This window comes from Nelumbo nucifera, chromosome 6, assembly GCF_055504915.1.
Source record: "Nelumbo nucifera cultivar China Antique chromosome 6, China Antique-T2T, whole genome shotgun sequence".
In the NCBI taxonomy this organism is placed as follows: domain Eukaryota; kingdom Viridiplantae; phylum Streptophyta; class Magnoliopsida; order Proteales; family Nelumbonaceae; genus Nelumbo; species Nelumbo nucifera.
The window spans coordinates 30,223,492-30,251,442 of NC_142654.1; the positions used below are offsets into that span (position 1 = coordinate 30,223,492).

General features: G+C 40.8%; 1 protein-coding gene across 4 annotated transcripts; it reads right to left on the bottom strand.

Annotated features, from left to right (window-relative positions):
- Nucleotides 1-27,925, bottom strand: LOC104598458 (chaperone protein dnaJ A6-like). 4 transcript variants are annotated; one of them, XM_010260530.2, is made up of 8 exons: nt 27,794-27,925; nt 26,944-27,114; nt 25,496-25,646; nt 25,241-25,382; nt 1,327-1,460; nt 1,093-1,235; nt 779-977; nt 1-684 (listed from the first exon to the last, which is right to left on the bottom strand). In XM_010260530.2, the coding sequence occupies exons 2-8, from the start codon at nt 27,091-27,093 to the stop codon at nt 362-364; spliced, it is 1,242 nt and encodes a 413-aa protein (XP_010258832.1). In that variant the 5' UTR covers nt 27,094-27,114; nt 27,794-27,925; the 3' UTR covers nt 1-361. The 4 variants fall into 4 exon arrangements, with proteins under 4 accessions (XP_010258832.1, XP_088746803.1, XP_088746804.1 ...); XM_088890677.1 differs by having other exon boundaries at nt 26,944-27,178; nt 27,794-27,887; XM_088890678.1 differs by having other exon boundaries at nt 26,944-27,173; nt 27,794-27,884.
- Nucleotides 27,926-27,951: the final 26 nt, after the last annotated feature.

Sequence of the window (27,951 nt, forward strand, 5' to 3'; positions counted from 1 at the left end):
GCTCAAAGCTTCTAATCCATAAAAGCAACTTATCTCGATCCAAATATTCATTAAATATTACTTCAGCTTCGGATAACTTCATACCACAGAACACAATGAAATGCAATGAAATTAATCCTACTCGACCTGGTTTCAAATTTCTTGAAGCACTGATAACTTGTAAGAGTCGGGATAAGACAAGAGGCCCACCTATCATAGTCAGAATCATTTTGCAAATGGATCTATGCTAATAATAAGCCTCTTAACATAAAATAAAACACTAGTATAGCAAGACCAACAAAGCGAGAGGCTTTCTATCTAGGATCGAACAGAGTGGAAACAGGCTTCCTACCGAGCAAAGATCAAAACTGAAGCAAAGTTTTTATTGCTGGGCACACTGTACTCGAGGCATTGATGGCTCATCGTCCTCATCGTATGCCTCTTGCTGCTGCTGTTGTTGCTTCCTCCTCATTTCCTCGTCGACGTTGACATCATGCAAGGTGGTCTCCTCGCAATCGTCAAGATCCATCCCTGACAAATGACTGTTTGCTCTTGGGGGCAGGATTGTCTCCAAGGTGCGGCACTCATCTGGGGAAAGAACAGCAGAATCTGGAAAGTCCACGTGGAACTGGATATACAGCCGGCCCTTCATGAAAGGCCTCTGGTGGTGAGGCATCCCCTCGTCATTAATCGCCTTGTATTGACCTGGATTAGCATGATGACATGAGCAGGGACTAAACTGATTTTCTATGTAAGCAACAAGGGAAAAAGACCAACAAGAAAGGTCCCAGTATGGTACCAGGCTTGATAACCTCGCCAGGATTTGATTTGATTAGGAGCTGTCTGCTATCAAGATGTGTCAAAGCAAACTGGAATCCACAGAGAGCCTCCGTCAAACTGAGGGTGTGCTCTACATAGAGATCATCAAACTTCCGCTTGAACTTTGAGTGCTCCTTTAGTTGCAAGACGAAAACAATGTCCCCTGTAATTGTATCAGGCTGCAAATAATAGGGAACAGGATAATTGGTATTGTCAATACAAGTGAACATCTAAAAAGACCACAAGGGCCTCATATGAAATGCTAAAGCCCAAATAGATGCTTAGTGCACGTACAGCTTCATCTGCTTCACCTTGGAAGACAATTTTCTGGCCATGCTGCATTCCTTTCTCAATATTGACCTCTAGCACCTTCTTCTCCTGAGTAACCTTGTTGCCTTTGCATTGTGGGCATTTGTCTTTCTCGCTAATAACTTCACCTGCATCAAGAAATGTTTTATAATTTATGCAAATAGCCCATCCAAGACCACAATTTAGACCTGCTAATGAACTGCAAATTAGATTGAATACCTGAGCCTCTACATTCTGGACAGACATGTTGCATCTGCTGGATCATGCTTGGTCCAATTTGCCGGGTTGTGATCTTCATGCCTGTACCTTGGCATCCACAACACCTCCCAGATGCCCCACTTTTTGACCCTTTACTGAAATAGATGAAAGTACAAATTAGAATCAAGCCCAATTTGTGATTACTCTAGAACATAAAACGTTGCAGCCTTGCAAGACAGTAGGTCAACTGAATTTTTAGATGAGAACTAAAGAGGACCAATTTCACTCAATAACAAACCAAGCATATGGATTGAGGCAACAAATGAAGATTTGTGTTTTGGCCATAAAAATATCCTGGTTGCATGATAATGCTACCAAAACCCTTGGGTAAATGTCTAGGTGCCTGGAGAACTAAGACACGTTCAGTTCTAGGCTATCTTTATTCTTTTTCTTCTATTGCCAGTGCTCTTTTCTGCTGTCAAAAGGATTGCGCTTCCTCACTCCTCAGAACATCTGAAAATCATCTCTAGAGCAAACCACCCATACAGATCATCCTAATATATCTTGCTTTTATGCCACATGGTGTTTTTTGCAATGTTTTCTGCATTCCAGCCCTTGAGACCTTCCACACCCATTTTACATACAAATTTCAGCACATCTTCATCACTCCTTCCTAAACCCTTAAAATCATAGATTTTCCTTCCAAATATCAATTATTACAGCCTTACATCAATCTGAACCCAAATCACCCGAAAACCATGGCTTAAGCATGTCACAACTAGGCCAAATTAGTAAATAGTAACCATGGCTTAAGCATCTACCACTAACTCTTATCTACTGGTGCAGACTCCAATAGCTCTATCTGTTTTTCTGTTACTCTTTATTGCTTCACTCTTTTTGTTTGTGTTATCATGTATGTTATAGAATTCTAATGCTATATTTTTCAGCCCAACATCTATCTTTAACCCTTAAGAATAATAATGGAATTTTATTAAAACAGAAACTGATTCATGCTTACAATCTCATACAAGATCCCTTGGAGAGGCGCAAGCTGCAGCCTCTCCTGACATAATGCAAATAAATTAGGAAAAGAGTATTGGAATCACATCTGAGCCTAAAACCATCTATCTTATCTTTAACCCTTCATCCCCAAGGATCAAAATATTGATAAGCACCAATACAAAAAATTGGGCATCAATGTGCATCATCCTGAGAAGGATGCCTACTATCATCCCAAACTTTCAAAATCCCAAACCCTGTGTATATCGGTGTATCCATGACCTTGGATACAGATATAGTATGCCCGAAACAGAGCATACCATATCAATATTTTGATCTTTGTTCATCCCAAGTTCTAGACTCCTAGCATACCAACCATCCTTGCATTATCTAGCCTCCATCCTACATCCAAACCCTTGATCCCAATGAAACCCATCAGCCATTCCTTACACAGTCAACATTTTCTTAGGACTGGTACGAGAACATCAGGTTGGTATCCTCATATAGTCTATAAACATTTGCAAAAACTGCATTGCTGGCACATTGCCTGTAACATTTTTTTTATCAATAACAGAAATTTTATAAAAAGAGAGAGAGAAATTACAACCAGGAGGGAGGGGTAAAAAGACTTAACCCTCCCTAACAAACTGAAAAAACATATTACAATATAAGCCCAAAAAAGATTTGTTCTTCCCACCCCTTGTTTGGCCAAGGTATCAGCCATGGAGTTAGTGCACCTCTTGGCCCATTGAACCCTTACAGACATATATATTCTGAGTTAACTGAGTAATTTTCTTTCTTTCATTAGAGAACTTCCACAAGCTGGACACTTCCTTCTGCAACCATTTAATAGCCAACTGAGAATCTCCTTCCACCAACAACTTACTAATATTCAGTTGTTTAGCTCTTTTAAATCCTTCTAGAGCTGCCAAGATTTCAGCTCTCAATGAGTCCCCCCAGCCTATAGGTCCTGAGAACATAGCAATGATTCTACCTTCCTCATCCCTGAAGATACCGCCTATACCAGAATGGCCTGGATTTCCTTCACTGCTACCATCGAAGTTCAATTTGATGAAACCTGGATCCGGTGGAGTCCAAACAGGTCTAAGAGCTGTGAACATGGGAACTGACCGAACCACTTCATCCCACTTTCTAATGATGTCTCCTACTGAATAATCTTCAAAGAGCTTCAAAGGCTTGACCCAAAGAGCCACCCTAATATAAATAAGTTCTATGATGGCTTCCTTACTTTTTTCTTTATCATGAAAAACTCTTTGATTTCTTTCTTCCCAAATCGTCCAACAAACAGCAGCACAACTCCACAATATTTTCCCTATCTTTTTTAATCCCCTCACTGTTGTGGAGCTAAACAAGCTTCGCACATTAGAAGGGGAGGTCCACATGCAACCAAATAAAGAAAAAAACCAACACCAGATATCGGAGACAAAAGGGCAAGAAACAAACAAGTGATAACAGCTTTCACCGTTCTTCTTACATAAGATGCACCAGTGCAGGAATAAACACCAATTAGGCCTTTTCTTTTGAAGTAGGTCACAAGTGTTACACTTTTCTAGGCATGCTTCCCAGCAAAAATCGCCTACCCTAGGAGGGATTGGATTACCCCAGATTTCCTGGACTGGAAAAGAAAACCCCGGAACTGGACTAGGTTGTGTCAGTGCTTTGAAAAAGGAGGAGCAAGAAAAGATACCCGAAGGGACAAGAGACCATACCCTGGAGCCCCCAATTGAAGGCTCAAGGACTACCTCATCCAGGATCTTAAGCAAATTCGAAATGGGTTCCAATTCAGAATCTCTAAGTGCCCTTCTAAAACCCAGGTTCCAACCTATAGCAGAGTTAGACACGGTAGCAAAGGTGGCTACAAGTTCACTTTTAAACCTAGACAGAGCAAACAAAGAGGGAAACTGCTCTTTCAAGGGGGAATCCCCCACCCAAATGTGCTCCCAAAAATTAACTGACAAGCTAGAACCAAGATCATACCTAATGAAGGGAAGAAAAAATTAAAGGATGGCATGGATCCACTTCCACGGAGAAGTTCTTGAAGCCCTAGATGAGAGTCCCAGATCCTAGCCAGTTACCTCTTGCCCATGAATACTTAGGATTATTTTGGCCCACAAGTTCTCCCTTTCTTTAGACCACCTCCATAACCATTTCCCTAAAAGAGCTACATTCTTCTTCTGGATGTTTCCCAGCCCCAGACCCCCTTCACTTTTGGGTCTTGTCACTAGATCCCACCTAACTCCATCAGGCACACAGACATGCAATAGACCGGAAGGTTTGCCAATGTTGACTTAATCAGTGTAATCCAACCCCCCCAGAGACAAGTAATTCTTCTTCCAGGAAGCTAGCCTTTTAGTGAATCTATCAATCATCGAATTCCAAAAACTCCTTTTTCTAGGATTATCTCCTAAAGGAAGCCCTAGATATTTCAGTGGCCAATGAGTTATCTCACAACCTAGCACTCGAGCCCTTTCCTCCACACCTCTCCCTTGCTCATATTAATACCAATCACACAGTTCTTACAAAGGTCAACTTTGAGGTTGGCCATTAGTTCAAACACCTTAATCACCTTCTTCAAGTTTCTCACCCAACTAATCTCCTCTCCATCACAAAACAGAATTGTGTCGTCTGCAAATTGTAGGTGAGTGACTGGAACCCTATCCCTCTCCACTCTCCATCCACTAATCAAGCTCCTTGAATCTGCCCTCTCAATCAGCCTCCCTAACACTTAAGAAATTAGGGTAAAGAGGAAGGGGGATAGAGGGCCCCCATGCCTAATACCCCGAACAGCTGGAAAGTGATCCACCACCCTGCCATTCACTAACACAGAATAATGACAAGTCCAAATGCACCCTATTATCCACTTGCACCATCTCTTCCCAAATCCGAAAGACTCTAAAACCTCCAATAGCAAAAGACCAATTCGCCATGTCATATGCCTTCTCCAAATCTAGCTTACACACCAACCCCTTCTCACCTCTACTTCTATAGTCTTCCACGCTCTCATTAGCAATCAAGATTTGGTCCACAATTTGTCGATTCATCACAAAAGCACCTTGATTGTGGGAAATAATTGAGGGGAGCACCTCTCTAATTCTTCTAGAAAGCACCTTAGCAATAATCTTGTAGAGGTTATTAATCAAACTGATGGGTCGGAATTAAAGCTATAAAAGTAGAGTTCAAGTTCGGGTTTACCACACCTCTTTCAAAGAATTCAGAGAACACAGCTTGAATATCATCCTTAATTATCTCCCAACAATACTGATAAAAAGCCAACGTGAAACCATCCGGGCCCAGAGCTTTAGATCTATCCATGGAAAAAATGGCATCCCTAATTTCTTCCAGGTCAAACTCTCTTTCCAACCACACAATCAACTCATCAGGGAGCTTAGGCCAATCCAAATCCATCAATCCTTAATCTCTTAAACAGAAGCTTACTGAAGATGGATTTAAAGTGCTCCACAAAAGCCTCGGCAATCTTGCTGTTGAGTCAAAATGTCCCATCAACTACCAACTTAAATATGCTGTTTTTCTTTCTTCTGCTATTGGCAATTGCATGGAAACATTTTGTGTTCCTATCTCCTTCCTTCACCCATTTATGTCTAGATTTCTGCCTCCAACTGATCTCTTGGAAAATTATGTCCTCCGGGCTCTTCCTTAACTCCCACCTCTGTTCTTTATCACTTTCCCCAAAACAACCCCTTTCTTCCTTAGCATCTAACTCCTCTATCTGGTTTATCAATTGTTGCTTCCTCTCATCTAACCTACCAAAGTGGAGAATATTCCATTCCTTAATTTTGACTTTCAATTCTTTTAGCTTCCAATGGAATTTCATCCCTGCCCAATTAACTTTTGGGTTACTTTCATTCCACCAACTTTTCACCTTGTTTTTGAAGTCCGAGTGAAGTAACCACATGTTTTCAAACCTAAAGGGGGAGGGTCCACTACCACCAAAATCAGACTTACAAATCATTATTGGCCAATGGTCGGAAGTAACTCTGGGTAAGGTCCATGACACCAAATCTCTCTGGTCGGAAGTAACTCTGGTGAACAAGAACCTGTCTAGTTTTGAGCAAATAGGTTCAGCTTGGAGATTGGACTAAGTGAAGCTATTGTGTTGGAGATTCAGTTCCTTTAGCTCAAAAGCATTAATGAACTCATTGAACTTCCTCATGCTGGTAGTACTCCTTTGTCTTTCCTTGTTACTCTCTTCAATAAATCTAATCACATTAAAGTCCCCTCCTAGACACCAAGGCCCCTCCCACAGTCCTCTGACATCTTCCAGTTCCTCCCACAACTCATTCCTCTGTTTATAACTATTGGGGCCATGTACGTTGGTAAGGGCCCATTCAAAACCATCTGACACATGCTTAAATTTAACCGAGATTGAGAACCTTTCCACTAATTCTTCCACTCCCTCCACTACTTCATCCTTCCACAAAATAATTAGGCCACCAGATGAGCCCCATGATGGACTCATAGCCCAACTTAGACCATTCACTCTCCACACACTCCTAGCCCACTTTTTATCAAATGTCATAAGCTTAGATTCCTGAATTAGAACAATGTTTGGATTTTCTTTCTTTAATACCTCCTTTACTAAAGCTCTCTTCCTAGCACTCCCCATCCCTCTCGCATTCCAACTTACTATCTTCATTTCTTCAACACCTCTGCTTAGCCCCATTCCCTTTCTTCCTAGGATCCTCCTTTTCTCCCCCTCCCACTCCTTCCTCTAGCCTCCTTACCCCCATCCACTTCCAGCTTCAATTTCTCCGCTTCACTTAACCTTCTCTTCCTCCTAGTCCCACCTTCTCTTTTAGTCTGTAAATATCCTTTCAATTCATTCAAGTCTCTAGCCTTGCAACCTAGCTTTGCCACAAATTCAGCTATGGACTCCTCTTCATCCACTCCCATGACAAACATTCCCCCTATCTCACTGCTCCTCTTCCCCTCCTTTTCCTTCTCCATCTTACCACTATTCTCCCTAGATTCCACCCTAGCCAAGTTCTTAACCACAGCAATTGGAACTGCTTCCCCCACCCTCAACTCCTTCTCACTCCCCACCTGTAACTCCCCAATCTCCCCGGTATCATCCTCTAACCCTTGTGTACACAGCACTGGGGCACAGCTGGAATCTAAAGGACAAACACCACAGGTAGAGCAGACATTAGTATGAAAACTGAAACCACAACCATACCTAGGATAGAGGCAAATGGAGACATGGCAACCGAATGGGTTAGGCCTTTCACTCGCTGGGTAGGGCTTATCTGATTGCTACCTAGACTTACTTCACCCTTGTTTGTACTTCTAAGGCTCTGTCCTTCATCCCCGCCTGCGCGCTCTTTGCCTGAAAACTGTTGGGCAACCGAAAACCACTTGCAGATTCCTTGTCTTAAGTTACTCTCCTGGTTTGGTTCTTCTCTACTTGGAGGTCGATTTTCCCCCTTGTCTTCCAAAGCATGCTCGGCTCCATTCAGTTCTCCACACCCAGTGGAGGATTTGTGCAAGAAAAAGTCCTCTTCTACACTCTCTGAAAACAATATCTCTGTGTTGAAAGTGTTTTCCACCACTCCTGGATGTTCATCACATTGGGTTTCATCTTCGCCGCCAAAATCTGACGCCTCCTCCGAGCTGTCACAATTAACCCAACCTTCGTCCTCATCCTCACCATCTTCTCTGCTCCCCGTGGAATATCTAGGATTTGGCTTATCCCCTTCCGCCTCATTCTGGTTGCCATCTCCATGCTTCGCCACCGGAATCCAGCGTAAGGGCATCTTCGAGGAAATTTGGCCGCTTGAGAATGATTTTCGGACCCCAACACTTGGGCCGCGTGAAGAAGAAGATAGACGCTTGAATTTGTCTATCATCGGATGCAAAGAGGTTCGACTTACGTGACCACTTAAGTGGTCACATGAGTCCAACGAAAAGTCTTGGACCCTTGCCTTAACATGAACAAACCGATCCCACCTTGAGTCAGCCAATTCAGATCGAGTGGCAGGTAACTCTATCTTAGACATGATACGAACACCCCCTTGATCAGACCGAGACTCACCTTTGACCATATCCGCATAAGACCAACCGGCGGGAAAAGAGTTTTTGTTTTCAAAAGCATTTGAAAATATTTCCAAAAAAACACCTTTGCTTTTAGCAATCGACTTTTTAGCTTCCATAATAGGAGAATTCTTTCCCCCAGCCACGGCCACGTGTCCAGACTTCCTTCGTTCTAGCCCGCCAACTGGAACCCATCTTGCCACGTCGTCATCTTCTTCAAGCTTCGACTTCCCCATCCAGTGCGACGCTTCAACTTCCGAACTCACCAAAATCTTGTACCAACTACCTTCTGTGCAAAGGTGAAAAACTCTTGGGACTTCTTCAGGCTTAACTCCAGCTACTCTCAATTGAACTGCTCTCAAATCTGTAGTTTTGCACAACAGGAGAACACCGCCCATCACCTGCACCATTCTCTCTAGTGTTGTTTTTTGCCAGAGGTGAAAGGGTAAACCCAACATCTTCAGTTTGAAACTATCGTCTACACCCGCCACTTCATTTGAAAGAGGACACCATTTTTCGATTCTTACAGGTCCTACAGACATTGCCAGCAAGGTGAAATCTATTGAAACCTCCCCCGCGTCAAGGATTGCTTTTCTATCAATGAATGGAATGAGAATGACCATCTGGTTCAACCCGAGCTTCCTTGTCACCTCCTCTAGCAATCCTTTCCAGTCTTTCACCTCCTCCCTCGCAGTTACAATGGATTTCTTCTCCCATGCGCCCTTTTCCCCAACCAAAGCAATTTTTGGTTCTAAAATTGTGAATGCCACTATTGGATTTTCTTAGTCTTCTACTGTTTCTTCTAAGCCCAACTTCTCCAATCTCTTTCTTCTTTCTGTCATCAGTCATCACCTCTTTTTTACTCTATCTGCCAACTACTTCCTCAGCTTGTACCTCCACTGTTACAAACTCCTTAATGACTAATCTCCGATGAAGAGCATTAGCCACCCCTGACCAACCCTACAGCCGGATTCCTTCAGGAATAACTACTGTTTGCCTTTTCTTTTTATCGAACTTTTATTCCAGAGTAACATACCAACCCCTGTCGTTCTTTCTTCTCTCGGCTACATATTCTCTCCTTATTTGCCTGAATGTACCTCTCCAAACTTTCCTCCAGCAAACCTGAGCAGCTCCATCCAAGAAGCTTTGAAACCAAGGAATAGCATCTCCCACTAACAACATTGTTCCTCTCTTTCCTTCTCTAATCTTAATCGTGAAGTCTTTTTGGTAGAATAACTCCTCCAGCAGAATAACTTTTCTTTCTATTCTCATAGCTTCTCTCCACTTACCGGCCGGTGAGAAACCCTCGAACCCTTCTCTTGCAACTGCTAACATCTTTCACATCCTGTAACATCGAAGTCAAGCCCATAGTTTTTAAGGCACCAAGGCAAGGCTAGGCGACAGGGGGGCGCCTTGTCGCCTAGTCACCTAGGCGGGTGCCTAGGCGATGGATTTCTTTTAAGTAAAACCATATATCCTAGGGTAGTTCCCTAGGTTCCATAACCATCTTTCCTTAATAATTATCCATAATTTTCATAAGAGAAGCATAAATTTCATGTTTGAAGTCTAGAAAATCAACATTTTATGAGAAGAAAAGGAACAAAGGAAAGAAAATTCAAAAAATATAGGGGCTGAACCCTACTTTTGTTATAGGAAAAGAAGAAAAGAAAAGGTGGAAGAAGAAGAAGATTTGTAAGAAGAAAATGTGTTGATTAGACAAAATCTTAAGTTCTTCCCTTGCTTATTAGTTCAGGTTCTAAAATCTTTGAGGATTCAATCAAAGATCAAAACTTCGATACAATACGCCCCGTATCGGGTGTACTGCATTGTATCTTTGGCGCCCCAATACACATGTTTACAAGTGTTTTCGGGAACCCATTTTTTAAAATAATATATATGTATTTAAAAATGAAATTGAAAACCAAAGAAATAAAAAAATAGGGGGAGTATCGTTATAAGTACTGATACACCTCTACCGATACATAGAGGTGTATCGATACTTTGAACCATGGGTTCAATACAGCAGTTAGCAATGTTTGTGTTGATTAAACCCTAACAAATAAGAAAATAATAAAAAGAAATTAGTACATAAACACATAAAATGAGTATTCTAATTTAATAATGCCTATTTTATAATTATAATGTCAAAAAATTAAAGGCCAAGTTTGATGTTGTGATACGACACGCCTAGCTTGCATCACACTTTAAGGAGTGCAGAAAATGGGAGAGTTCGTGGAGGTAGGCCGTTGGAGAAAAACTTTAAAGATTGAAGCTAAGGAGCTCCTATTTGAGGAACAGAGATTAAAAGGTCAGCTGATCTTGAAAATCAGGGAAGCAAAGAAAGGGATGGTGCTGTTAGAAGGTTTGGGGGTGATTGAAGGGCTCAAGGAGTTTGTGGAAGATGCAAGTAACAAAGGCAAACAAAATAGCTGGAAAGAGTTTCTCTCAGAAACTGGAAGAAGATTTGTAGTAGAGTGTAAGAGAAATTCTAAAGGCTTTTTCATTTCTTTGACAGAATTTTTTGGCAAGGGTAGGAAGCAGATGGTCTGTTTCCCAGAGGGAAGGAAAAGTCAGGGCTGGAAGGCAGTTCATGGGGTATTATGTGAACTGCTTAAATGGTTGGGTGCCATAAGAGAAGTAACAGAAAAAAGGAAGATAAGCAGTTCTACTAGCCTAGAGAGAAATAATAAGCAAGAGACTATTATAGTGACAGCTGGAGCAGGTAAACACAGAATGGGAGTAAACCTACAGAGAGGAGGTTGGGAAAGTAAACTTATAGTTAAAGCTTCATCTCGGATTGTTGAAGAGTATCTTTATATTAACACCCTTTGAGAAAGACAAGGCTTTGCTGGACTTGCTTGAGTATAGAGTAGAAGCTGAGGCTTTAAATATCCAAGCTGAACTTGGGAATTTCACAATATCAAGATGGTGTCCAGGATCAAACTCCAAAGATTTCTTTGTTGAAGATGGAGTGTTGGTGCATCTCTTAGGCCTTCCCTTTCATTTGTGGAAGCAAGAAACTGCTGAAGCCATTGCTCTAATGTGTGGAGGATCACTAGGAGGTGTATTTTGGGGAGATCTCTTTTCAGCTTCCATTTTATTGAATGGAGTAAAACCTAAGGAGATTCCTCGGAAGATAGAGGTGCAAGTTGAAGGATAATTTTACTTAGTATGGCTGGCTTCATCCATTGAATCTAAGCTTTGGAAAGAGGCTCGTAGGGAGGGAGATGAGAAGGTTGAAGAAGAAGAATTGTGTGGCAACAAAGGACTGGATGGTTCAAACAAGAATAGCACTTTCACTAAAATGGAAAAACATATGCTGGAGAAACAAAAAGGTAGATTTCAGGGGGAAGGTCTTATGCGTGTAGAAGAAGGAAACAATCTGGAGGGCAGCTGGACCTTTGCATAGGTTGTAGCTGGCGCCAATATGGCATTCTTAAACAAGGAGAAAGTGGTTCAGGGAAGAACCGAACCGAGATTTAATAAAATCAAACCAAGCGGTGGGCTGAACGCACGTGACCCCTTTAAAAGTCACGTGAAGTTGCAGGTTGTTAAGAATGGGCCAAGTAATGAGCTAAAGCCCACGATGAGGGAACTAAATATTAGTAAAGGCCCAAACGGGCCAGCGGGCCCGACCCAGTTACTTAAAAAGGCACGTGAGCCTTTAAAGACTCACGTGACTGGGGAGAGACCTAAGGTAGACGATAAATATCGTCTATCGTTGTCTTCCTCAAGCTATTCAACCGCTGCAAAGGACTTTTCCCAAGCTGCTATTTCGAAGCTTCCTACTCAGTCGGCTAGCTCTCTACAGTGTCTTCCAGTGAAAAAACCTCAACGATCATCTCCCAATCGTTGTAATCCGCACTCTGTCAAGAGAAGTAATCCAGATAAATTCGACTTGAATCTCTTGTCTAACGAGGAGGATTGCTCTGATTCTGAAACTGAGGATACTTTGAGCCTTGGCAGTATCGACCTCTCTCAAACAAATGATCTCTTTGAAGATGACAGTTTAAACACAGAAGTGTTGTTCCTAGAGGAAGACGTCGGTGGCTCTTTGACAGGATTTCAAGCGACAGCTCCCTCCCCCCCACCCCCACCACAAGGTTGTACTTCAGATAAGAGTTGTATGGGTTCAACGGCTATTACAGAAGTTGCACAGGGGACATCTACTCCAACAAACCCACCCTCATTTGGACTGCAACATGCTTAGTTTATCTTTTCAGAGGATCAAAACTCATTACTGTCGTGCCACGCAGAATCACCGATCAAGGGGCAACCTTTAATGGTAGCTTCTGCTGCACTGGTTAATACAGACTTGATTGAACGTAGACAACTTCCAGAGATCAATCAGTCAAGGGAACCAGGTCTAGATTTGATGCCTCCGATAGCAACTTCTGCTCCTGTTCCTACTCTACCAGTTCCATTTGATTCAGGTACGCCTGTGGATTTGTTTTCTGGTACTAATAAGGGTCCTATGCCTGAAACAGGTACTTCAGCTTCTCAACCAAAAGGAATGGCCAACGGAGGGCAGAGTGGGTTTGCGGCTAAGGGTTGTGGAGAAGAGGAGGGAGCGGATTTGTGCTCTCTTGGAGGATTATAAAGAGAAAGAAGAGAAAATGGAGGGTACCACTACAAAACTGGAACAAAAGAAGGAAAATAGAGAGTGTTTGAGAAGTGCTGGAGTAGATAAAAGTAGGAAAAAAAAAGAAAAGATCAAAGGTGGAAAGACTAATATCAAATATTGAGGGTGATATTGAATTCAATGGCCGAGGGGAAAGAAGAAAGGGTCTCAAGTAAGGGTGGGTGAGGGTGTTTGAGAGGGTTTTCTAATCATTTCTAATGAAAATCATAAGCTGGAATGTGAGGAGTTTAGGAAGTGCAAGGAAGAGAACACTAATAAAGGATATGCTTAGAAGAGAAAAGGCCTGATGTTATTATGCTAAGAGACAAAATTAGAAGGGATGGATAGAAGATGGGTTAGAAGTGTGGAAATCTAAAGGGATTAGTTAGGTTTCAACTCCCTCTTGGGGAGCTTCAGGGGGTAATAATTACCTTGTGGAAAGAAGATGTTGTAGAAGCAGTTGAGGAATTAGCAGGTAACTTCTCTGTGTCTCTGAAATTCAAAATGGTGGAGGGTGACTTTACTTGGCTGCTAACCAATGTGTATGAGCCCAATAATTACAGAGAGATGAATGAATTGTGGGAGGAGTTGTATGGCATTCAAGGGTTATGGGAAGGTCCTTGGTGCTTAGGTGGAGATTTTAATGTTATTCGGTTCACAACTGAATCAAATAACCCTCATCAATCCATCACGACTAGTATGAGGAAATTCAATGATATTATCAACTCTTGTGAGTTGAAGGAGATTCCTCTTTTGCAAGCCAATTTTACCTGATCCAACTTTCAAGAAAACCCAACATGTTCTAAGTTAGATAGATTCTTGTTCAATGAAGCCTGGGAGAATCAATGGAGGGGATTGATGGCTAAAGGGTTACCTAGAGTTACTTCGGATCACTACCCTATTCAGTTAGGAGAGGAACCCTTAGACTCTAGACCTAGACCCTTTAGATTTGAGAATATGTGGTTGTCTCACCCAGACTTTGTAAAAAATGTTGAGAGTTGGTGGAGTGAAGAGCTAAGGGGGGTGAAGTGGAAAGGAGTTAGATTTCATAAAAAAACTAAGAAATTTGAAGACAAAATTGAAACCTTGGAACAAGGACCATTTTGGGAGGATAGAGGATTTAAAATCTTCCTTGTTGACTCAGACTGAAGAATTGGACAAGAAGGAATCCCAAAGGACTATGAATGCACAAGAACGAGAGTTGAGGTGGAGTTTAAAGAAGGAATTAGAAGAGGTCATGTTGCGGGAAGAGATCTCATGGAGGCAAAAATCAAGGTTTAAATGGATCAAGGAAGGAAATGGGAACACAACATTTATTCATGCGATGGCCAATGGAAGAATGAGGAAAAACTTTGTGGAATAACTTGAGATTGATGGAGGAAATCTCCTCTCAAGAAGAGATAGCCATATGCTTTGTAGATCATTTTTAAGTCAATTCTAAGAAGACCTCTGCATTGTAGGGTGGAAGTGGATGGTCTAGATTGGCTAAGTCTTTCTGAGAGGGGGAGGGGATGGTTGGAAAGAAACTTTGAGCAGGAAGAGATCAGACAAGCAGTTTTCTTAATGGATAGATCTAAGGCTCCTGGGCCAGATGGATTTATGATGGCCTTTTATCAAGATTGTTGGGACATAGTTAAAAATGATGTACTTGAGGTCTTTAGGGAGTTTGAGGATAACTACGTTGTTAGCTCTAGAATTAATGCTACTTTTGTAGCTCTTGTTCCCAAGAAGGTTGTCGCTAAGCATCCTAAGGACTTCAGATCAATTAGCTTTGCGACTAGTGTTTACAAAATTTTGGCTAAAGTCTTATCCTTGAGGATCAAAGTGGTACTCCCCTCTCTAATTAGTCAAGCTCAAGGTGCCTTTGTACAAGGCAGAATATCAGATTTTGATAGCTAATGAATGTGTGGAGGAGATGAAGAGATAAGGTAAAAATGGTTTTGTCTGCAAATTGGATCTTGAAAAGGCCTACGATTTGGTGGATTGGAGCTTCCTTTTAGAGGTGCTAAGTAAGTGTGGGTTTGGGGAAAGAGAGTGCAAGTGGATTAAGGGTTGTCTCACTTCTTGCCATTATTCTATCCTTCTCAATGGAGAAGTTAAGGACTTCTTCCCTGCTTGTAGAGGCCTAAGACAAGGTGATCCACTCTCCCCCTTTTTATTCACTCTTGTTGCCGATGTGTTAAGTAGATTGATTTCAAAAGCAGATAGGGAGGAGGTAGTGAGTGGTTGGAGAATAGGAAGAAATAATGTGCCTATGACTCACCTTCAGTTTGCAGACGATACTATAATCTTTTGTGAAGGAAGTGACTTGAAGAAGGTTGGGAACCTTAAGAACCTAATTAATAGTTTTGAAAAGGCCTCAAACCTAAAAATCAACTTTGAAAAAAGTTGTGTGGTGGGAATCAATATGGATGCTCAAGAAATAGAGGCTATTGCAGGTTGCTTAGAGTGCTCCACCTCATCCTGGCTCTTAACTTATCTAAGTCTTCCCCTAAGATCTAACCCAAAGGAAAGTCGGTTTCGGATCCCTGTTGTAGATAAGTTTGGAAAGAAGTTGGCAAGCTGGAAAAAGAATTATATCTCTATGGGGGGTAGAGTGACTGATTAAATCCACACTTGCTAATTTGTCGGTTTACTTTCTGTTTGTCTTTAAGATTCCTGCTAGGGAAGCTAAGAGGATAGAGAAGATGATTAGGGACTTTTTGTGGGAGCCGGGGCAAGAGAAGAATGATCATTTGATTAGATGGGAGTTAGTCGAAGTAAGGAGGAAGGAGGATTAGGATTAGGGAATATTACTTTTAAGAATGTAGCTCTTCTAGGTAGGTTGTGGAGATGGCCTTTAGAGAGGGAGAGGTTATGGCATGAAGTGGTGGCAAGTATCCATGGCTGTTCCAAAAATGGTTGGGATGCAGGGGTATCCAGACAGGCAATTCTTGTAACACCTTGGAAGGCAATTAATAGCATCCTCCCACAATTCCTACACTTTGTAAGGTATGATGCTTGCTTTGGGACTCGGGTTCTTTTCTGGGAAGACACTTAGGTTGGAAATTTGCCTCTTAAGGATCTGTTACCTTCTCTCTTCTCTATTTCCCTTTTTAAAATAGAACCTATGTCTTCCTTTCTTTTGTCCCCGTATACCCCCTTGTTGACAAATTGGGTCATTGGCTTCCGTAAAGGGTTAAGGGATGAGGAATCCCTATCAGTCTCTAAGCTCTTATTGCTACTTGATTTTGTTTGCCTGGACCCAATCATTTCTGAAAGGATGATTTGGACTTTGACTCCGAAAGGGTCGTTTACTTGTGCTTCTTTCTTTAATTCCCTTTGCTCCAGTTCCTCTCCTCGGGCTTTCCCAGTTAAGGAAGTATGGTCTAGGCCTGTTCCCCCAAAAATAGTCGTGTTTTGTTGGGAAGTTTACTATGGTAAAATCAATACAATGAATAACCTGTAGAAGAAAAGACATTTTCTTGTGTTTATCCCCTAACTGGTGTATTCTGTGTAAAGCGCAAAATGAGGGCTGTTACCACTTATTGATTTCTTGTCCTTTTGCTACAGCCATTTGGAATTGGGTATTTGATTTGTTTGAGTGTAGGTGGAACTTGCCAGCTGAGGTAAATTTGTTGTTTCCCCTTCTACCTTTGTGTGGACCACATGAAGAGGGAGAATCATGTTGAAGTGTATAAGAGCAGCTCTCCTTTGGACTATTTGGGAAGAGAGAAATTCCAGAATTTTTTAGAAGGAAAGAAGCATTCTTGAGGTCAAAGAGTGTATTATTACAAGGACTATTTTGTGGCTGAAATCCTTAAAACTCTTTGAAGATTATTCTTTTGAGGATTTAATGAGAAATTGGTCTGCGGTTGCCCTCACTTCCTCTAGGAAGCCTAGAGTTCAAGTAACTTGAACTCCGCCAATGGAGGGTTTTGTTAAGCTGAACTTTGACGGGAGTAGTCAGGGTAACCCAGGACCGTCTGGGATTGGTGGTGTACTAAGAGATGAAAACAGCAACATCATTGCCTTTTTTTTCGGGACCGGTGGGAATAGGAGATTCTGTGAGGGCTGAACTCCTAGCTGCAGCACAGGGGGTACAGATTGCTTATCAACTTGGAGTGCAAAACTTAATAATTGAAGGAGACTCCAAGGTTGTAGTGGGATGGTTGGCTGACCCGGGTACTGTCACTTGGAACTTTAAGGATATCTTAAAAAAGGTCAAATGGCTATTGAGGGGCATGACAGTTAGAGTTCAGTGGTTGGGTAGATCGGCCAATGCCTTGGTCGATTATCTTGCTAAACAAGGGGCTACTCGGGTTTCATTGTATTGGACTTCTCTGTAATTTTCTTTTTCCATTGTTTTGTTCTTTAACTAAAAGGTTGATGGCCTCTTCCATATCTCGTGCCTCTCCCTAAATTGTACTATCTTTAGCTTTGAGTTAATAAATCTGATAATTCACTGATCAGAAAAAAATGTCAAAAAATTAAAAATATAAAAGTATTTTATAACATAGTGCACAAAACTACTTGGCGATTGGGCGAGGCAAGCCTCCAAGGGCGCCTTGTTGCCTAGGTGTCGCCTTGACAAAACCAAGACCTTCATAGTCAGTGTCCAGTTTGATTAAATCCTATCCTGCACAATTTTTTAGTTATTGTCTGGCAGTCACATCATTTTTTATATCAGAACTTATGGTCTGTCACCATGTTTTACTAAGTAACTGATTCTGCATGCTCAGATTCATTGATAACCAACAATCCTATCCAAATTCATTAGTATCCAACAACATTCTAATGCAACTTGATGAACAGCTCAATAACTCAAATGAGCATGCAAGTAAACAGGAATCAAAAAGAACAGTGTTTTCTCAAGCACCCGTACAAAGGTTCAAAAATCTAATAGCAGGAAAGAACTAGAATATGCAAGGAAAGACATCAAGAAATTTTTTTTAATAAGTAAAGACATCAAGAAATTTATAATTCTGAAACAGCAAAAGCAATTCCAATCTAACACTCTTCTTCCTTCATGCCTCCTTTCAGCTTCAGATCTGTTAGATGTCTTGAGGTGGTTTGAGATTGTCTCGGGATAAGCCTAGAGAAAAGCTCTACGATACTGTTGGAAATGTGCCTTATCCTCTTAGCCTAGCTGCTGTGCTTGGTTGCAAGGTAGCAAAGCCTCCAATTACCTATTCTTGGCGCAAAAGTTCTCCATGTTCCCTATGGGACCAGTGATAGAAAGATGCCAGAAAAAGCAACTTGGAAAGTCAAATATCTCTCCAAAGCAAGTAAGATAAACCTTATGGCCTGTTCAATCTACTCTCTAGCCTCCTTTGTGACTACCTATCCATGTTTAAGGCGGCTATAAGTTTGGAGTAGCTTCAAAGAGAATTCTTATGGAGAGGTTTGAAGGAAGATACGAAAATTCACCTTGTAGATTGGCCCAATATTTGTACCCATAAGGCCCTAAGCACTAGGAAGGTTTTAATTAAAATAAAACAAAAGCACTTGGGGGCTTGGGTCTATATAGAATTAAAGAAGAAAACACTGCACTTGGGAGTATGGGATTTCCACTGGGGGATGGGACACCAGGCAGCCTTCCAATGTTTCCTGCAGGTCGGTTTTGGAATGGTACCCAAAAAATTCAGCCTCATTTCCTTGCAGGTACTGCTTTCAAGCCAAGCAATGGCACTCAGCTGAGATTTTGGCTTGACCCTTGGTGGAGAAAGACCCTTGATAGAGTTATATCCTAGACTCTTCAACATTGCCACGAATAAGGAGGCTACCATTGCAGAAATCTTCTCTATTTCTGGGTCTTCTAAATTCTGGGATTCAGGCACCCAATTTTAGAAGACCTCTCTTTGACTGGGAGATTCACCAGCTTGAAGACCTACTGACCTACTTTGTCAACTTCAGAACACCCAGCTGATTCCATAACTCTGGTGATAAAAGAATTTGGAAGTGGGATAATTCTGGGAGTTTCTCATTCAAGTTCCATGTTCCATATTTCTTTCCTGCTGGAATCAGCTTCCCCTATAAAGCTGTATGGGCAAGAAAGGTCCCTTCTAAGGTTTGTTTCTTGGTTTGGACTGCAGTTTTGGCAAAATGTCTAAGGACAAGCTAACTAGGAGGGGATATCTATGAACTCTACTTGCTGCTCTCTCTGTGATTCCAAGGAGGAAACAGCAGACCACCTTATCTTACACACTGCCCTACCAGCAGGTGAATTTTGGTTAAACTTCTTGGTGAGCTACATAATCTCATTTTACAGAGGACCAAACTTTTGATATTAATACAATACCTCATACTTTACCTTTCTATAAAAACTTTGTATTTTCCAATAAGTACATTTACCCAGGTAAGTTAGGAAATTTACCATTTTTACCCAGGTAAGTTAGGAAATTTACCATTTTTACCCAGGTAACTTTTGGGTTAACTTACCCACCTAGGAGATGGGTAAATTTTGGGTTAACTTTTGGGTTAACTAAAAAATAAATCAAATTGCAAACCATAAAATTAGGAACAAAATCCACCAACCATGCCAATATAAAATATAATTCATTTTTCATAGTCCTCTTATAAATAAATAAATAAATAAAATTAGTAATCAATAAAGATGTAAATCAGTCCTCTAATATCAGGTTTAAAATCAGTGATTAACAGTACAAATCAAATCTGAATAATAGTGCAAGAGCTTTGTATGTCGAAGAGAAGAGGTAAGAGAAGAAGAAGTCGAATCATTCACCCTTCTCCTCTAACCCTATTTTATTAATCTCTAAAATTTAATGATGACAAGTATGCCCTTAAGTGGGCGGCCAGCTTGGCAATTACATAAAGAAAATAAAACAAGAACAAATAACAGGCCCATTAAGTGAGGCCCATCAACATAAAATAAAAGATAAAAAATAAAGGATATCACACAAGAGGCTGTTAGGGCCCATTCGGCCCAATCTCTTTACACTCCCCCTCAAGCTGAGCATAGATGTCAATCATGCCCAGCTTGCTTATATAGTGTGTCAATTTCCCCTTGGGAACTCCCTTGGTCAAGATATCAACCAGTTGCTCTTCTGATGTGATAAATGGCAAACAAACTTCTCCTAAAGAGACTCTTCCCCTTATAAAATGCCTATCAACCTCAATGTGCTTAGTTTTGTCATGTTGAACAGGATTATGTACAATGTTGATAGCAGCTTGGTTGTCACAATAGAGCATCATTGGTTTCTCGCAGTCCACCCCCAATTCCTCTAGAAGGGATCGTAGCCATAGTAGTTCTGACACACCATGAGCCATTGCCCTGTATTCTGCTTCAGCTGAGGATCTAGCAACTACTGATTGTTTCTTACTTCTCCAAGACACAATATTCCCAGCAACCAGAGCACAATAACCAGAGGTGGACCTTCTGTCATCCATACATCCTGCCCAATATGCATCAGTAAAGGCCTCCAGCTTCATGTGACCATGCTTTAGCACAGAACCCTTTCCGCAGCAGCTAGATGAGTATCTCTAGGCGAATGCATAAACTGACTAATAACACCTATTACATAGGAAATATCTGGCCGAGTCATGCAAAGATACAACAACTTCCCAAGCAGTCTCTGAAACACTCCCTTATCAGACAAAGGTTCACCATCTGTGGCAGAAAGTTTATGATTGGGATCAATGGGAGTGGAGATGGGTTTAGCTCCAAGTTTACCAGTTTCAGCAAGAAGATCAAGGACATATTTGCGCTGAGATATGAAAATACCGTCCTTAGACCGAGCAACTTCAATGCCCAAGAAATACCAAAGGTCTCCCAAGTCTTTGATTTCAAATTCAGAATTGAGAAGTCCGTTTAGTTTCCTGACCTCTTCAATGTCATTACCCGTGACCACAATATCATCAACATAAACAATCAAGAAGGTCACCAGAGTGTTATTTCTCTTCAAGAACGATGTATGATCAGATTGTGTTTGAATGTAGCCAAAGGAGACAAGAACAGCCCGAAATCTCTCAAACCAAGCCCAAGGAGATTGTTTGAGACCATAAATGGATTTGTGAAGTTTACACATCTTGCCTTTCAATTCTTTCCCATACACCCCTGGAGGTAGAGACATAGACTTCTTTATGCAGATCTCCATTCAAGAAAGCATTTTTAACATCAAACTGGTGTCGGGGCCAGTCAAAAGTAGCTGCTAGAGAAAGCAAAACCCTAACTAAAGTCATCTTAGCCACAGGAGCAAAGGTCTCAAGATAGTCAATGCCATACATTTGGGTGTAACCTTTGGCAACCAACCTAGCCTTATACCTCTCAATCGAGCCATCAGAGAGATATTTAGTGGTGAACACCCATTTACACCACACCGGTTCCTTCCCTTCCGACAAGTCCACAATATCCCAGGTATGGTTCTTATATAATGCTTCAAGTTCAGTCATCATAGCATCCCTCCATTCAGGTTGAGATAATGCTTCCGGTACAGACCTGGGTATCACATGTGAAGAAAAAGAAGCAAGAAAGGAGTAGTAGGAAGGAGAGAGAAGGCTGTAAGATAAATGTTTGGAGATGCAATGGGTTGTACACTTCCGCTTGCCCTTGCGAAGAGCAATAGGAAGGTCAAGGTTGGGGACGGTCAAAGGTGGGTCGATAGAGGGCTGACCTGTTTCCTCAGGAACTATGGGAATGGCAAGATGCTCTTCTGAAGGAGTGGAAACAACCTGCATATATCTGAATCTCCGCCTTCGGTAACACCTTTGGAGAGTAGGAACAGAAGCAAGAGGAGGAGCGGGGATATTCAGGGGTGGGTCCAGTGGAAGAGGTGGACACCCCATGATCAAACTCACAAGGGATGGGAAGAGGAACAGCCGGAGACATAGCAAAAGGGTTCATCAGATTTCTCCTCCTCAGGAGGAATACTAAAGAAAAGAATCAACTCTGCAAAGGTGACATCCCGAGATACAAAGCAGGTGCCACGAACTAGATCAAAACAGCAGTAACCCTTTTGTGTAGAGGCATATCCCAGAAATACACACTTATGAGCCTTAAGATCAAATTTATGCCTTTGGTGACTATGAATATGCACATAACAAGTACACCCAAATAAACAGAGAGGGAGAGAAAAGAGATCCTCATCTGGGAAGATAAGACTAAAGGGGGTTTTAAAGCCAGGGACCCTGGAGGGCATACGGTTGATTAGGTAGGTAGCAGTATGAATAGTATCTCCCCAAAACTTTACAGAAACATGGGATGCAAATAAAAGGGATCTGCAACCTCAACCACATGTCTATTCTTTCTTTCCACCACCCCGTTTTGTTGTTGAGTGTAGGAACAAGAACTTTGATGAATAACCCCAAAAGTTTCAAGATAGGTGGAGAGGGTTCTCTCAAAATACTCATTAGCATTGTCAGAGCAGAATATTTTGATACGAGTATTAAACTGGGTGAGGATGAATTCATGAAAATTTTTCACAATAGTTGGTACTTCATCTTGGGATTTCATGAGATAAATCCAAATATAACGAGAATAATCATCAATAAAAAGGATAAAATACCTGTAGCCCCCCATGGTGGCATGTAATATGGTCCCCACACATCAGAGTGAATAATACGGAAAGGAGAAAGAGATCTTTTATTACTGATTGAATAGGAATGTCTACAATGCTTTGCTAGCTCACATGACTCATAATGAAGACTAGATAAAGACACTCCTTTAAACATTACAGATGACTTAAAGCAGAAAAAGACAAATGACCAAACCGAAAATGACATAACAAAATTTTGTTAACAGACTCTGACACAACTGACTCTAAAGCAACTCCATGAGGTGGTCCCAAGGCTTGATCTGGTGTGTCCAGCAGGTATATTCCGTTCACCTCATGGCCACTCCCAATCGTCCTCTGAGACCGCAGGTAATGAGTGGGAAAGAAGGTTATGCTGCAGTTCATAGACTTTGTTAAGCTACTAACAGATAAAAGGTTTGTGCTAAGCTTAGGAACATGGAGAACAGAAGATAAGAACAGGGTGTCAGAGGTCTTTATATCTCCTTTACCAGAGATGGGGGCAAGTGACCCATCGGCAAGGGATATTTTCTCTTTCCCAGAGAGGAGATGATATGAACAAAAAATGTTAGATAGGCTGGTCATATGGTCTGATGCACTGGAATCTATAATCCAAGGGATTTTATGATTACCTGAAACTGAAGCATGATTTGTTGAGGCATATGTACCTGGGTGAGCAAAAGCCGATGAACAGGATGTACTGTTGGAAGGGTGGGCTGAAGAAACTATAGCTTCCAGGTGATTTAAGAGCCTCCCATACTTCTCAAAGTCTAGCTTCATTACAGCCAATTGCTCAATGGTTGATTTTTCCTCATTCTCCTTACTTCCCCCTTCGGGTACTGTAGCAGCATTAGCAATCTTGAGTTTTCCCACTTCACTGCCCTTCTTAGGGTTGTTCTTAAACCTCTCAGGGAGTAGTCCAGGGTGAAGTTTCCAGCAGGTGTCCTTGGTATGTCGTGGTTTCTAGCAATATTCACACACCTGCTCTTTTTTTTCAGTAGGCCCCTTAGATTTCATTCCCGCATGTGCAAAGTGTTCTGTAGGTGGACTTTGCAACTGAACTTGTCTACTTTCCTCACTACTTATCATGGCATATGCCTGTGATAAAGTAACCTCATCTCTGGCCAAAATATTATGTCTGATAATATCAAACTCAGGGTTGAGTCCAGTGAGAAACTCGAACACCCTATTTCTCTCCACCAGCTTTCTGTACATTTCAGCATCCTTTTTACTCTCCCATACCACAGTTTCCATAACATCAATTTCTTGCCATAGGGATTTTAGTATAGAGTAGTAAATTGCTACACTCTTCTCCCCCTGTCTCAGGTTCTTCACATCACTTTTCAATTTGTACGCTTGGGCTACATTCAGTTTGTGAATAAGTCTCAGTTACACTGTCCCATATCTCCTTAACAGAAGACATCCAAAGATAGTGCTGACTTACATGAGGTTGCATAGAGTTAACTAACCATCCTATAACGGTATAGTTCTCTTGCATCCATCTCTCAAATTCAGGATCTGTCTCTTCGGGTTTCACCTTACTGCTTGTGAGATACCCGAGTTTTCCTCTACTACAAACATAAATTTTTATAGACTGTGCCCAGGCAAGATAGTTCGTTCCATCTAGCTTAATCGTGGTAACACCAATCAAAACGAAATCTACTGGAGCAAGTCTAGATACCGGCACCTGCTTGAACTCACTTCCGTATGTCTCCATTAATCAAACGGAAATCAAGGAACTGAAATTTTAACTATGCAAACTTACTTGAAGTCAAACCAGAACTAGGGTGCTTGAAAAACTAGGGTTTTGCTCCGTCCAGCAAATGGGAGGAAGAAAGAAGATGGTACCGCACCAACCAGACTGACCCAAACTCTTCCTAACCTGAACCGCCCTCCTTTAGCAGTCACAAGACACCTTCCAAGCACAAAGCGCCACACCCAAGCTTCACCTTTCCTGGTAACTTCGAAAATCTCTAGTTGGCTAGGGTTTCGGGCAGCAGCAAAGCAGCATCACTTCTTGGCAAAATTCGGCTAGAACTTAAATCTCCAAACCCTTCCTACCAACTAGGCAAGTGATTCTCTACACTATAGAGAACCTATCTCTCCATACACTCTCTTGATTTTAGAGTGTACAGGAACGAAGAAAAGGAAGAAAGAAGAACTGTACCCGCTCTGATACCAAGATGTAAATCAGTCCTCTAATATCAGGTTTAAAATCAATGATTAACAGTACAAATCAGATCTGAATAATAGTGCAAGAGCTGTGTATGTCGAAGAGAAGAGGTAAGAGAAGAAGTCGAATCATTCACCCTTCTCTAACCCTATTTTATTAATCTCTAAAAATTAATGATGACAAGTATGCCCTTAAGTGGGCGGCCAACTTGGCAATTACATAAAGAAAATAAAACAAGAACAAATAACAAGCTCATTAAGTGAGCCCATCAACATAAAATAAAAGATAAAAAATAAAGGATATCACACAAGAGGCTGTTAGGGCCCATTCGGCCCAGTCTCTTTACAAATAAGAATAATGAACTTTGTAGGTCAAACAATATTTCATTTTAAAGCCATGAATAAAATGTGCTTTCTAGAATCAAGAATATGCTTATCACATCAACAACCCATAAAACCAATCCCCAAAATTCCAAAAATATAAAATAGAAAGAAACAAGTAATTCAAAAGAAGCATCAGTAATACTAAAAGCACATCGTTGTAAGAATAGGATAAAAGGCATACCCTTTACATTTTGGGCACAATATGTTTCTAGATAGAGAAAGTTTTTTAGATGTTCCATTATACAAGTCCTCCAAAGAAACCTTCAGGGTATGAACTACATCTTCACCTTGCTTTTGTCTTCTTCCCCTTGAGCTACCACCACCTACAACATTGGAATAATAAGAAAAGTAAATAAGGAACGGAAAATTATAACATAACTAAACCAAATAGAGAATTACAGACATGATATAAAAACAATAGTTTCACATCACTCACCACCAAAGAATGATTCAAATATATCAAAAGGATTGTGAGAGGCACCACCTACTCCCATTCCTTCCTTAAGAGCATCTTCACCATATTGGTCATATATATCTCTTTTCTCAGGATCACTAAGAACTTCATAAGCCTGAGCCAAGTCCTTGAACTGATTCCAGACAAAAAGATAGAAGTAAACAGTAAGAACCTAATTAGAAAAACCTCCTCAAGATTTAGAATGATACGTGTTTCAGGATCATATTTAAATCACATAAACACTTATATGTAGAATTTATTTTAAACTACATAATCAGTGATGCAACTAAAAACCTACAAAGAACAGAGGTCTCAACCCCTAGTCTAAACTCAACCATCTGAATAAAAAAATGTTTCTGTTAAAACTAAATTCATGATGCCACACATCTCTAACAAAGCTACTATTAAATTGGATAAAAAGAAGCTTAATACCATTAATATATTGAAACACTTTTTCCACATTAAGCTTAAAGAAAAGATATCTTCTAACAATAAAATTTCAGTGGTTCCTAGGTAAAGAGACATGGATGCACATGAACTAGGAACCTCAGCCCCATGTATATTTCAATTTGCCTGCTCTTTCTCTGAATCTAAGCAACAAGCCGTAATAGGGGGATGATCAGCAACTCACTCAAGTTACACCATCAGATAACTCCTATTTCCCCAAGCACAAGACATGAGAAGATTTCTCCCACTCTGGTTGACAAAAGCTAAAGTGATTTCTTCAATATCTAGGAGTAAAAATTCACTCCAACTGTGGTATTCAGATTTATCCTAGCTCTTAAATTGTATATTTGTATATATACCTAAAACAATCAGAGATAAAGCATTTAAAGATCCACTCAGCTGATAGCGAGATACATACCGTTAGGATAATAAGTGAAACATATTTTTTATTCAATGATGTAACTTAGTACCCATTCTAGCATTTTTTCTTTTTTTCACTGCATTGCATTGCATCCAAATCCATAAAATGTTAATAAGATAATTTGAGTAGGAGATTCTGGAACATTGGAATGGATTCTCTCTTCAGATGATGGTCCATGGACTTTCTGACACAGTATTAGAGAGGGGCAAGATCCTTGGCACCTTGTAATGGACACCAAGGGCAGCCACCTTCTTGCAGATAATCTAGAGGGAGTAGAAAGAAAGAGATCGGTTTAAGAAGGCATTGACCAGATATATATCTTTCTTCATTTCCTCTACTTTGTTTGTTATTTGATTATCTGTGGTTAATATTGTCTCCACTCCTTTCCTTTCTTCTTAAAGTAAGGAGTACACTTCATTTTCCATCCTTGATCTCGTTGCAAATATAAAAAAAAAGGTAATACGATATGATCAAAGCAATGCAACTTGACAGCATAATATATACCATCATTTTTTTATCAGCAACATCCATCCTGAGATGGAGAAGTGGAATAAAAGATCACCTTCTCAGGATCTCCACCCTTATCAGGGTGGTTCTTAATGGCAGCTTTTCTATATGCTTTCTTCAGTTCATCTTGACTTGCATTTTTGGAAACACCAAGAATCTCATAGTACTTAGTGTTGTCACTCTTTCTTGGAGCACAACTAAACATGATTGCAGCACTTTAGCGTCACTGCCCAAACACAAATGGAGTAAACTTAAGAATCTTGCTTTCCAAATACTGAGAACAGCCTGAACTTCACATGCCAAAAAGGTAGCACAGCGCAAAATCCAGTTAATAACTATAGCAGAACACGAGGGTCCCAGTGTTGAAACTTATTCCAAGAACGCAAACTCGAAGAATATATCAAGTTAATGATTTTAGAAACTGAGAAGGGTATTCGACAAACAGACGGAAATTACAGAATTACTAATTACCATGTAGAGATGTTCATAATAATCTACCGTCTTAAAACGTGAACATAAAGAAGATGACGGAAATAAAAAATAAGAAACACCGGATCCAAATCCATCCATTAAAAATGAAAAAATAATAAATAAAATGAAAAGGGTACGGAACAACCAACACTGGACTCAATTACTTGAGAACTTAACATGGGACTAATTCGCTTAACAGTATGAGCAAATTCTTACCAGAAACAAAAACCACAATTCATGAAAAACAAACAAAATGTCGTCAGATTTTTGGCGGAAAAAAAAAGTTGTATATAATTCCAAGTTAACTCGCAAGCAAATCCTTTTCCATCTAAAATATCCCCAAAAAAATTACAATCATCGGAGAACCAAGGAATCAAGATCACGGGTAGAGAGAGAGAGAGAGGGAGAGAGAGAAGGATGGTAAGGAAACTTACGAAGTTTTAGAGAAGAAGCGGGAAGGAATAACAGAAGAGAAGAGGAGAAAGAGAGAGCGAGGAAAAGCCTCGTCTCCCAAGCTCGTCTCCGAGGAGGAGTTTCCGCCTTAGTTGACGGTCTTCTTATAAAAGGGCAAAAACAGAAAATTAGCAAAATT

Coding starts and splice junctions, on each gene's coding strand:
- LOC104598458 (XM_010260530.2), bottom strand. CDS start 27,093: ATGTTTAGTTGTGCTCCAAGAAAGAGTGACAACACTAAGTACTATGAG. Junction 25,383..25,495: donor ATTTGAATCATTCTTTGGTG/GTGAGTGATGTG, acceptor CCAATGTTGTAG/GTGGTGGTAGCTCAAGGGGA. Junction 1,236..1,326: donor TCCAGAATGTAGAGGCTCAG/GTATTCAATCTA, acceptor TTCTTGATGCAG/GTGAAGTTATTAGCGAGAAA.